The 13548-nt window shown below is 33.8% G+C and overlaps 1 protein-coding gene across 2 annotated transcripts in view; it reads left to right on the top strand.

Moving 5' to 3' along the window:
- Positions 1–2595, top strand: part of LOC144452842 (neuronal acetylcholine receptor subunit beta-4-like) — a 106543-nt gene extending 103948 nt beyond the window's left edge. For both annotated transcript variants that reach the window (XM_078144021.1, XM_078144020.1), the window contains exon 7: positions 1167–2595. In XM_078144021.1, coding sequence (XP_078000147.1) covers positions 1167–1277 — 111 coding nt within the window. In that variant the 3' untranslated portion in view covers positions 1278–2595. The remainder of the gene's footprint in view (positions 1–1166) is intronic.
- The last annotated feature ends 10953 nt before the right edge of the window (positions 2596–13548 follow it).

Raw genomic sequence — 13548 nt, 5'->3', positions numbered from 1 at the left:
ATAGCTTATAAGTTCTACCTTAATACCATATTTGTGTTAAGTCAATTGCAATTGCAAGTGATAAGTTAAATATGCCTCACTAAGTACAATACTACGAGTATGTTATAAATATGCTGCAAAATTGAAGCCACAATTTCCATACTCCAGTTTGTGCCCCCTTTAAGACGTATCACTTACAATAGGGACACATTGCAACAATTAACTGATATACACATTGTTAAGATATTTATTGGTTTAGTTGAAGGATGTTCTGCATTTTGTGTTACGAAAATTTACCCTTTATGGAATAATCTATAAGTAAACTGTTATTGGCAATTTCCTTCAGCTTATGAATTGACACTGGAGGCGTTTTCATAGTGCGTAGGTAGTGTCAATCTTTGACAAATCGACGCTGAAAAGGATATTTTCAATAAGGAGTAGTCTGAATTGGTCCATAAATAAGTCTCAAGTATATTTTACATTGATCATTTTGTATAGTGTCTTTCCTCCCTCCTTGAAGCAGTTGAGTTGAAACACTACATATAATAATTGCAAGCTTCTTCACAACATTAAACAAGGGTATTTTTTTGGCCAGATGATAGAATGTAGCACTGTTGGTAAAATAGATTTTTAGACAGACGATAACATGTAGCTATGTTAGTACATATTTGTGTTGAGCAGGACGATACAATGTAGCAATGTTAGTAACGTTTGTGTCGAGCCAGATGATAAAATGTAGCTATTTTTATCGTGCAAGATCATGTAATGTAGCAGTGTTAGTAAGAGTTTTGTCAGTGCAGATGACACAATTTAGCAGCGTTAGTATATTGTTGAGCCAAATGATAAAATGTAGCATAAGATATGTGTTGTGCAAGATCATGGAGTATATCAGTGTTGGTCAGATTTGTGTTGAGCAATATGATGAAAGTTGTTTCAGTGTTAGTAATATTTTGAGCCAGACGATAAAATGTAGGACTGTTAATAATTTCTTTTGTCGAGCAAGATGTAAGATTACTGACGAACAAGATAATAAAAAGTAAGAATTTTGTAGATTCTGACGACGTTTTGTTTCAAGACAACTTTTTATCATTGCAAACTAATATAATTTATCCGATCAACATAAATGTAGACATATCTATGTCAATAGTAACAATTCGTATTCTCTGTTTTCATCTTTCAACCTACAGAGCCATGAAGATTGGATTGCCCTAGCAACAGTGGTCGATCGAATTCTTCTCGTTCTTTTTATCTTCGTCAGCATAGGTGGCGCCAGTTTGATTCTACCCCAGATAACATAACATGGGAAGTGTAGCTGCAAGAAGTCGTTTGATCGTCAATAAAACAATAAGAGAATCAAAAGTGGTGCTGACAGGGGTTTATATTACTGTTATCAGCAATGTGTTGATTTATATAAGAATAATAAGCTTCATCAAAGATTGCATTCTTCAACTGATTTACTAAAATGTTTAAAAGGCAATACTCTTTCCTTTCGCACACTGGAATGGATTTATTTCAAATCACTACCTTATAAACTAAAGCTTAAGATGTTTTTAGATCCGGTATGGTGCGATATTGTTTCCGTCTTCAAAGAGGGAGTGCCACTCCAGGAAATAAAGGCACTTTCATAAACATTGGGTTCTGGAGAATCAGTTCATGATTTTAACATTATATACATTTCTCGCTATCGCCAAGAGAGACCTAATTACAAATTGTCTAATGTTTATTTTCCTAGCAGAGGTTCAGCGATACCTTGTGGTAGTCAGCACACATGTGTATGTGTTAGATGAATAATATTTATCCAAGTCTGAAGCTAATAAGAATGTAGGAGTTATTGTCACGGTTGCCGCCTCACACTCCAAATATCATACCAGTTGATGCAGTTGTAAACTCAAATAAACTTTATTACACACACATAACGGAAAGGACAGGAGCTGAAGTACGAAGTGAAATGATACAGGTAGTTTGTTGCCTTGCTGGCTACACAAAAAATGAATGTACCAAAAGGAAAAAGAGAATATAACTAACCTGAAGTACAAAGTGAAATGATACAGGTAGGTTGTTGCCTTGCTGGCTACACAAAAAATAAATGTAACGGTGACCTGTGCGTTGGGCTTTTTATACCTGACACGGTACACCTGTCTAAAACTATTTGACTATCTAATGAAATTCATGAAGGTAAAGAAATTTACATAAGTACAAGGACAGAGAGTTACATAACTAAAACAAAAACCTAACACTGAATAACAAAACACTTAACGGTAAATCGTAACTGTGACGTTATGAATATGCATTGTTCATCTAATGTATATGCATATATGTGGAATCACGTGAGACAACACTGGATCACCGATAGGACGGTCATAGAATAATGAATGGGAGGGAAGAAAGATTGGATTTCGTGACTTTTGGCAATAGCACACAATTTATAAGATGTGAAATCTTGAAATTTGATTTTCCAGAGCCAAAGATTAATGAAAATTCCTTTATTTTCAGTAGTGGCATCCCCATTTAACGATTTTGCCTACAATATTAGTATTAAATCCTGTCGTATAATAATTTGTGCCAACGAACTTTGTATATTTCATTAAAATAATTATTTCGAAAGTACATCAAAGATAAAAGCATTGCCTTGACTGTTTCTCTTCTAAAATAATATTAAATTGTTAAAGGCGTTTTCAAGATTTTGCCTGTATATTTTTACCATAATCTGTATTCATAAAAAAATAATGATTTTGACTAGTTACAAGAGATTAAACAATTTTGCTGAAAACGGGTAGAATTGAGATGGGTCTGCAGCTATTGATACCAAACACCGTTTCAGTAAGTTTTTTGGTAGATTGGCCGTAATTTTAGCAACAATTTAGAGATTCTTTTAAATATCAAAAAAGAGAAGCGTTAAGGCCGAAATGTTTTTTCGCAAGGAAACAATATGGCATTACACAAGGTGGTTACCTTCTTCCAAGTCCGATTTAGGGGTGGGATCAATAGTTCAGTGTAGGATAGAAAAACTATATTCAGTTTGGTTGGTTTGGGTTGGGGGGGGGGGAGTATGGCGATTAGCAATTTTAGTTGTCTCTCGAAAATAACCGACTACTTTTAATATAATCTGTTTTCTTCCCCTCCATGCAAATATTTGTATTACATGTCGTCAAATCGAGAAATAGAACTCATTTTCTCTATAGTAAATGTATGGCACTAAATACATTAACGTGTCAATAAATTACAATAGCATTTTTCCTCACTAAATATTACCTTTGTATTCATAGTGCTACATACCACTAAATACTGATTGTTATATTGAGTATGCTGTCATAAACAATTAAGTTAGAAGGGTGTGTAGGGAGGGGTCAGAGACCTTTTATTATTTTTTATCCTAACTTGAACTATTGATATCGCCCCTTTATCCGCAAAAGATAACGAATATGTTAAAATTTCTTTGGTAGAGAACTGTGATATATATCTAGTAATAATTAACATATAAACAAGCAACGCTATTTCTTAAAAATATAGATACACGTTTTATGTTGTTGATGTTGTTAATTTTTTTAATATACACGTGTTATTTTTAAATAAATAAATAAACAATGTAAATTAATGAAATGGTTTAGTACCAAAACCACAAGGTAAGGTCCTAGGATATTGATTATAGGTCTTAGGTCTTAACATGTTCACTATCTGACAGACCATACGAACAGATTTAATATTAGCCATAATTCAGATAGTATTTTGCCCTTAAACGGAAGGAACGGATCTTTTCTTTTAAATATGGCGTAGCATGTCATTTCAAACACTAACAGAGAATGTTAAATTTGAAGGGTTATACAATATTTTTATAGAAGTTGATGTTGAGGATTCGTCCATTGAATTGATACTTTTAGTAGATTATCCTAGGAACATTTAAATTTTTTATAGATTAATAAATGCAGAGAGAGCCGAACGTTTGGAGATTCATTGTTAGTATTTATGATTCAGTTGTTCTTCATACAACCATTTACCTTGCCACTTATCATTTTCAACTAAAGTAATTTCTCCTGTATTAATTTATCAAATCTCACATGATTCATAACTTATAGCAGAAGGAGTGTGTATTATATGAAAACCCATATCATGTTTGCTTACAAATAAACTTTATTTACATTTCTGGCAATGTTTAGTGTTATATTTCCTTCACTCACCTTTGAAACCGTCTTGTCCATTAGGGTTAAACACCACGCATGGTGTACTTTGGGGTGAAACGGCACAATTCCGGTACTATTGGGTCAAAGGTTACATACATACATGTGTATTATGGGGTTAGGAGCCACATACCTCTAGTATTATTAGGATCAAACATAAAATACATCTTGTTCCATAGGGCTAAAGATCACACATTTGGAACTTTTGGTTTAATGGTCACTCCTATAGTACTACCAGGTGATAGGTCACATGTCTAATATGGGGTCAATGATATCTCAAGTATCAATTGGTTATGGGTCACACACTTCTAGTATCACATGATGCCAAGGTCACACCTCTGGTATTATCTGGTAAATGGTCACATACCTTTGTAAGAGAGAATCGAAGCAAGGGTTACACACCTCAAATATCGACAAAGGGTCACATACGCCCTTATGGGGTTAGGGTGCACACCTCTCGTACTGTCAAGCAGAATGTCATGCTCCTTTGTAACGAGTTATACCCTTTTAGGCTTTTATCATAGAGGTTATGGGTCACATATACCTGGTATCATTGGGTCAAGGGTCAAACACCTGCGTCAAGTGTCACATATCTATTTAACAAGAGTTTAAGGATCCTACGCCTAAATGTACCTCAAGGCATTGCATTTGTTTCTATTTACGGTTTGTTTATTATACCAAAAAAATTGCATTTATTGATTTAGTGTCCAAGATGGCTTCTCTGTATAACAGTAAGATTTTCGATTTTTAAGGTACATTACATAAAAAACAGATATTGTATGTATTAACATTTTTGATGTAATTGAATCTTTTTCTTATGTTATTGATGTTTCACTAATAAATTGATTAAATTCTTACTTGTTTGACTCCAGTCTTTGAGTTAAAACATGTTATTTCCAGTCACATATATGTTGAAATCGATTTTACGAATCAACAAAATACCATTATAACACAAAGAGAATGGCTATCACTTTTGACACATTGAGAGACATACAGACACAAACGTTTAGAAAATAGAAAATGTTGAGTTATGTATCAGAAACACTTCACTCTATATTGTAGACGTTGAAATGGAACTACTTAGTAAAAGCACACACAGATATATATATATATATATATATATATATATATATATATATATATATATATATATATATATATATATATATATATATATTAAATCCAAAGAATAAGGATGTTATAAGTCGTTACTCACAGTTCCATGCTTCCATAGTGACCATCAGGCGATTGATTTTATTAGTTGCCTGGTGACTGCTGAGCAAGCGTGAAACTAAACTATGAGTAATGACTCAGAACATCCCTATTCTTTGAATTTAGTATATAATGCTCTTCCACTAATAATAATATTGCATCGAGCACTGTTCTCTCCAGTTAGACACTTATGTGAATATATAGGCAGCCTGAACGACACGTCTTGAACAGAAATACTGTATATATATATATGTATGTATATATATATATATATATATATATATATATACACTTCATGTTTTACTGAATTTCCTTAAATCACTGATTCAAAATTACAGAATTATTCAATATTAATGAAGATAATGATTACGACTGACGTTAATGCTTGGAATGAAGAATTTTGTCCAGACCGAATATGCATATGCTACTTTAATTAGTCAATAAACACCAATCACTATATATATTATAATCAAGTGTATGTACATAAGCGAAAGTAAAACAGAAATATACAAATTGTACAATTGAACAAAACTTGTACAAATGTTTACAACTAAATCCAAATAACTTGTGGGGTCTTTTCCACTTTGCATCATGTGTCCATCTTCCTGTAGACAATTGTGCAATGAAAAAGGATTAATTATTACCAACCTGACAAGAATGTAGGCTTTCAACTAGGCGGTAGGATGATTTTTACATCTCAAACAATGTCGTTTTTACGAACTACACAAACAAGCTACAGGTACTGATAGGTTTCAAGCATACGAAATATAACATTTCATTACTCTGGTAAGTGAGCCATCGGTTTGCTAAGATAGACACAAACTAAAAATATTGTCACGACATGTTGATTCAACAGTGATAATATATTGAATGGACGTTGGTTTAATTATAGTCTCAGTAGGGTGACGTCATATAATGTTATTGTCAGAGTTCCATGAACTTGCAGTGTATTCTTCTGGGACTGCCAATGTTTACACTATCTTGATCACAAGGTCATTACAGTCAAACAAAAGGGGAACCGCTATCACTCACTGTATAATCTACTATACTGAAGAACAATAGATCTAGTTTGCGCCTATCTTTGTCAGGCAGGATTACCAGAGTCGTATCTCACTGTCGGAACACAAGTAAATAGTTTTGTGGTCGAATCTTCATTGTTTCATCCGACAGTGATGTTGATTTGAGTTCACAGTGAGATAAAATGTATCGTTTCTATCAGAGTCTGTACAAGTTTTACAAAATACCTCGAATGAGAAGTAATAATACAAGGTGATTTCTAATATTTGAGCTCAGTAATTACTACTGTATAATCGAATTTCTTTTTTCTAATATTTTGTCTATAACCACACAACTTTCTTTATTCACATGTACAGATTACCGAACGATTCAGTTTACTGTTTACTAATACCGACAGTCGATTACACTGCTCCTACATGAACATTCAATATTGTTTTTTTAAAGAATAACTTATTTCTCGTTGTACGTAGTAAGCAAATCTATGGAACATTTCAGGCTGTCCACCCTAGGCAAGAAAACACAAACTGTACCTTCGTATCGAACTATCTGTTAGGACAAGCTTGTCTTGATTTACGGGCAAGTAACCAGACATTAATGATTCATTTGGTTAAAGATTAGACTCCATTGGGATAACTTTAATCTGTATCGACTTTACAATTATGCTGAGAATCTCCAACAATATGACCTCATGCACTGATAAAATGGACATCGTTGACAATGACAAATGGTTCCAGGAACAAACATTACAAAGTCGCCATTTAACAGCGATATTAATCTCTGAGCAGACGTTAACTTACTTGTTGGTTATAATACAGAGACGAGGTTCTGATTTGTTTCTTACATATCAGGTTCATTGACTCATGATGTTAACTTGGTGAAGCAATTTGCTTAGAAATCAATGACCTCAAATTCAAAATGGCCGCCATATTATACACTTACAAAATCCCTGCAGGCTACGCATGACAATAATTGCAATTACAATCCGTCCATCATGAAAAGACCGCAGCATCGGTATAATAAAGATGCGTTATGAATGTTTAGGTGATTTTTCTTACAACATCAAGGACAGGCCGGCATGCTAAAGGTATAAGGAAAATGGTAGTCTGGTGTCTTTTACAAGAATAAATTAACTGCATTCGCGTACCTGTAAAAATAATTGTGTTTGTTTTTTATCTAGACACGTCCTTGCAGACAATCGATCATCACAATTTGTAATGACTCCAGTCTGCAGAAAGACATTTCGATTTGGCCCTAAGTAAACGTACGACTGGAAAATCAATGGACAGTAATTTCGACTTGTCTACAATGTGAATCAACTGTAAACAAGATACTGACTTCTTTCGTTTTCAAAAATTCTTACCATCGTTTCCATCCATCTAGTTGTTTCTTCCCATTATAGACGAGAAGTGACTAAACTTTGGATCCTGCAGTTGGCATGAACTAGGGAGAAGTAACCAAATTTGCAATTTTTACTAAAATGGCATCAAAATGCAATTGATAAATGAAAAAATATATATATAACTATATATAACTATATATATATAACTATATATATAACTATATATACATATTATATATGTATATCAGTGTGTATGTATGTATGTATGTATGTATGTATGTATGTATGTATGTATGTATGTATGTATGTATGTGTGTGTGTGTATGCATGCATGCATGTATGTATGCATGTATGTATGTATGTATGTATGTATGTATGTATGTATGTATGTATGTATGTATGTATGTATGTATGTATGTATGCCATAAACTCTGATTTGTGGCTTAAGACCTCCATATTAATTATTGTATATATTTCTTGTTACTTTTGCAGTACTACACACATATTTATACAGTTTAACACAGAGTAGTCCGTTAATATTCAAACGTTCGTGTGAGGTCATGTTTATTTTCAACCTTGATGATCCCTGTGTCTCATTAATCATCCTGTCAAATCGGATTGTATATCGGTGTCACTCTCTCCTTCTCGTTAATTTTCCTGTCATAACAAGTTCACTGGCATAGTGTATTGCATATACAGTCCTAAATAGCATATTTTCATTAAAAAGCTTAAAGTTGACAGGTATTCACGTTTAGTTAGTTGCTTGGCATCTCAAATATCACAGACTTAATTCATGTTGGTGGGAAATAATTGGCCATCGATCATATTTGTCAAAATCAACGTAAAGGAGAAGGTTGCATTCTACTGATTCACATTTCAAAATTGATTTGAATACGACACCCATATGTCCTATGTTGTGCACATTTTTTCCTGCTGTACAGAATTTCGGTTCTGTTGTTTTCTATGTATGTATGTATGTATGTATGTATGTATGTATGTATGTATGTATGTATGTATGTATGTATGTATGTATGTATGTGTGTGTATGTATGTATGTATGTATGTATGTATGTATGTATGTATGTATGTATGTCTTTTCTTCAGTTTCTAATGATACCAATTTTAATTGTTAGAATTATACTAATTAAATTGATCATTTGTTGCTCAGAAACGTTTGCTAAACTTTAATTTCGTACTACCGCTATTTACAGTCGAAATCCTATTTTTCAAATGTACTCTCCATTGTGTGAGCTTCATACAATTACCACTAACCCTTAATCATCCATGAACCGATGATAAATTGGTGCTTTTATTATTATGATGATAGGTTTTCATGGCAACAATGGTATATTTTCCGTCATGGTATAAACTCATACATGCTACTGTCTGCGACAGTGCACTGTGACGGATCTCTATTGTTTCATAACTTGATATGTTGTGTATTGAACCGAATTAGGAAATAGAAGCAGGTAGGCTAAACACAATTATAACACAGTCAGAAAAAAAGGTAATTTTCAAAAATAGATGACTTGTCGGTGGGAAGGAGGCACGTACAACATGTAGGACGTGCTATACGACTGGTATGTATTATTTAACCGGTACATTTGTAACACTTTGTATTGTTCATAACTGAAATTAGTGGTTCGTAGTACAAATATAAGTATCATCCCAACTACAGTGAAATTAGGGTTAGGGATTTCAGGGTCCATGTAGGTTTGTGAAAATGGTTATTGTCTACTGAAATTAGACACATACAATTTTGTAAAACATCACCGTCATGTGTTTGATTAGGTCCAGCCGCCTTCAGATCTGCCAGGCGGGAGAACAAACAACAATCATGTGCTGGTAGCTAAGACTGTGTTTAATTCTCAAGCGGTATTCAATATAAATATTCTGAAATATTTACCTTAATTTGTCACTGCTATTGTATGGAACAGCGGAGTGATTAATTCACTCAAACTATACAAGTATACAAACAGAAGTTTTTTCACACAATACAAAATAAAACCAAATTGTATTCTGAAACCCTGGAAATATACAGAATGTGTCAACCAGGCTCGAATCCTGTATCGATCAATCATTGCAAAAAAACTAATGTATTGGCAGAGAAGGTCGAATTTGTAAATGTTGTCACTCTGTGCGAGATGTGATAACATAAATAGCTACCCCACCACAAGCTTACCAGCACAATCTGTCCACATGGACAATATACAACAAATTCTATCGCATTGTTATTTCTTAGTAGTATAGACGCACCTTTGTAAAATCCAATGTGCCGTGACACTTTGCAAACATATTATGCTCACACATGTCATTTGGATATATATGTATGTATATATATATATATATATATATATATATATATATATATATATATATATATATATATATATATATATATATATATATATAACGACTTATTACATCCTTATTCTTTTGAAGAAAGTATATATATACATCATCGTAACCACCTGACAAATTTTTGGTAACGATATAATATGGCACCCAATTTATTATTCTGCTGTGCAACGGTAGTAAAGTTATCAGGACTTTAGATTACTAATTTCTTCGTACCGAAATCAAACATAATAAACAAGTTTTATCGAAAATGTTACAATATATTTAGATAGGGTTTTGTTGTTTAATAAGGGAGGTTATACATATATCAACTAATTATTAGAGGCTAATAGAAGTACATGTACCTTTAATAATATAACGTGTGCTCATTGAGGTAACAAAAGCCAATATTCAGATGAATGAATAAATGAAGCGAATTGAAGAATACATGGTGATGCGCGACTACTATGCACAGTGTAAAATATAGCCTTGATTAGGTCCATTTACAAACTATCATATTCCTTGGGTTGACGTTGTAAACAATGATTGATTGACGAATCTTTACAATGTCAATAAGTGGAAAGTACAGACAAATACACAGAGATGCAGGTAGGTGGTGTTGGGCAGGGCAAGGCAGGTAGGTGCAGGGCAGGTCAGGGCATTGCAGGGCGACGGTGAGAACGAGACATAGTTAGTGGAAAGATCAATGTTCAATGTAGGATAACAAACTAAATTCGTTTAGTTAGGTTTCAGACCACCCACATCCTTCTAATGGCATTGGTCAAAATAGATAATTGTCTCTTACATCACAATTAATTTCAAACCACGATGTAGTAATTTGTATTACTATGAATACAAAGTCTGTATGTAGTAAGAAAATGCTCTTTTATTGACACTTATAATGTATTTTTGTGCAGCTATACATTTACTATTATCGTGAAAATTCTTCCATATCTCAGTTTGATATTTTTAGAGGCACATTTGCATTTAGGAGTACATAGCACATTACATTAAAGTTAAACTTGTGTTTGTCAGTTGATAACTAAAATGACACCCCACACCGAACTAAAAATTATGTTTGTTTTTCATACTACATCAAACTGTTGAATTTGACCCGTACAGCGTTTTGTTTATGCACACTTTATTACCTATAAGTTAAAGTTGTACACGGGCAACCGGAGACACTGCGACATGATGCGGTGATGTGATGTGATGTGATGTGATGCGATACGATGCGATGCGAATGACATGACATGACATGACTTCACATGTCATCATATTGCACGAGAAGAAATAAGATGATGAGATGAGATGATATAGAAATGACACGATAGGAAGGGACAGGACAGGATAATAAGATCAGGCAGAGTGGAGCTTGTGGTTACATGCACGGACACACCAACGATTCTGTCGATCTCGAACCCCACTTAACGTGAACGTAATGTCATGTTATGTTAGACTTTGCAGCTAGAATGATGTACACTTGGTGTTTCACTCATGGATCATGACATGTAATACACACCCTCAGACAACTTCTAATGCAAAAGAAACAATTACATAGGTACCGTGCACAGTGGGGATTTAGAAGTAGTCAAGTTGAAATGATGATTATCAGATTGCAGCTATTTAGCCTATTAGAATCATCAAGTCCATGTGTAATGTTTTCATTAGAAGCCGGGTTTTACTGCACTGTTAAAGAATAGCAATGCTTATCTGTTTTCAATATGATTTGGCAAGGATCCTGTTGTGTTTACTAATTCTCTGTTATTGTCAGTCTAAGATTGAAATGTGTATATCCCTGTGTCAAGAACGTAACGTCCCATGAGTGAAACACCAAACCTACATCACTTTAGTTGTAATCATGAGATGCAAAAAGATAACAACTGTTATATGGATTTATTATGTAATGCGATTTGTAAATAACAATATAATAATAATACAAAGCATTACTGTCTCATTGAATTGAAGATATTACACAATTTATCTTACATAAAAAATATACAATCAAAGAACTAAAAATGTACGCCCTCAAAAGTATTTTGAATGTGCGTGAAAATAAAAGCGACTGTTACAAAGTAAGATGAGCTAAACTATATACACTGCGCTCTTTACTTACAGAAACCAACACACTAGTTTGTAGTGATATCACCAATTATCAGAAACTATGTCGGGCAGGGCGTGTGATGAATAAATGTATGATGTGAATACCTTTTGCCTTAATTTCCCATTATGTTTAATAGGTATTCCTCTCACGTGGAAAGAAAACATTAATATCCAGATATTTTACGAGTAGTACTATATCTAATGCAACATAACCATTTTTCATTTACTGTTCTTTTTGTTTAAGCATACATTTATCATTACGTACCATAAGCATTGCAGGCTAACATCTTTCATCAAAATAAACAAATTCAGATCACCAAAATAATAATTGATGGTAAAATATGGATATTTATCATACTTGTGCATTTTGTCCCAAGGCCGTTCGATAGCGGAAACAGGGTGATACGCTTAGTATAATATAACCTATTTTTAATACTAAATTATGGGTATTATCAAAGTGGAATTTTTAATCGTTTTTGCGGAAGCAGGCGCAAACGTAACAGGTCAAAAGAAGACGTAAAATGTATGTGATTATAAACTAACCAAAGTGCCTTGACATTTATTGATATCAAGTTTGTCTGTTAGGGTGGTCATGCCTTTGTCCGGTCTTGACGAGATGGAATTCATTTTATTTCAGGGTCAATCTTCAAATGGGTCTAAATTTTGAACTAAATAATACAAACATGACCTATCGGTTGTATTCCATTGGGTCCTTTCAGGATATATCGCAAATTTCTGCTTGAATGCGTCACTCAGTCGCCGTGACGATCAAACATTATCTAGTGAACGACAAATTCATGTGAACAGAAGTGAGAAGTGAGTACCGTTGTTAGTATGGCGTCATTGCGAGAAGCCTTCCGCACAGCTTACAGAAATAATCCCCTAACCTATAGTCACAGTGACTTTAAGATAAGTCACGTGATTCAATATTATGTAATGGTAGTACTAGTACCTGCAGAAACCACGACAGGGATCAGCAAAAACGGAATTATGTTTAATATAAATTGTACACTAAATCGTACCTTGTACAGTAATGATAAAATGAAAACTCTCGTTCTTGCTGAAATGTTGATTTTCGTATAACACAATGTGCCTATACGTTCGTTTTACCCTCAACTCAAACAATGTATCCCTTCCTGTTAATTATATCACAAATGTATAAAATTGCATGATGAAGTTTTGCGAAGGTAGAGAAACAATATAAGGTTGACATGTGTGGGGGAGGGGTAGAGGGGTGGTTGGTGGGGTGGGGCGTTTTGCGTTTTCTTTTGACCTGGTACCTGACAGAAACATCTTGTCCACGTTAGCATATTTGTATTGGAGATCACGATTTTTGTACTTTTAACCCCGTTTAGTACTTGTCTAAATGACATACTTAGTGACAGG

Source organism: Glandiceps talaboti, chromosome 23 (assembly GCF_964340395.1).
Source record: "Glandiceps talaboti chromosome 23, keGlaTala1.1, whole genome shotgun sequence".
Lineage (NCBI taxonomy): Eukaryota > Metazoa > Hemichordata > Enteropneusta > Spengelidae > Glandiceps > Glandiceps talaboti.
Note: the sequence above shows the minus strand (reverse complement) of the source record. Positions and strands in the feature narration are given on the sequence as shown.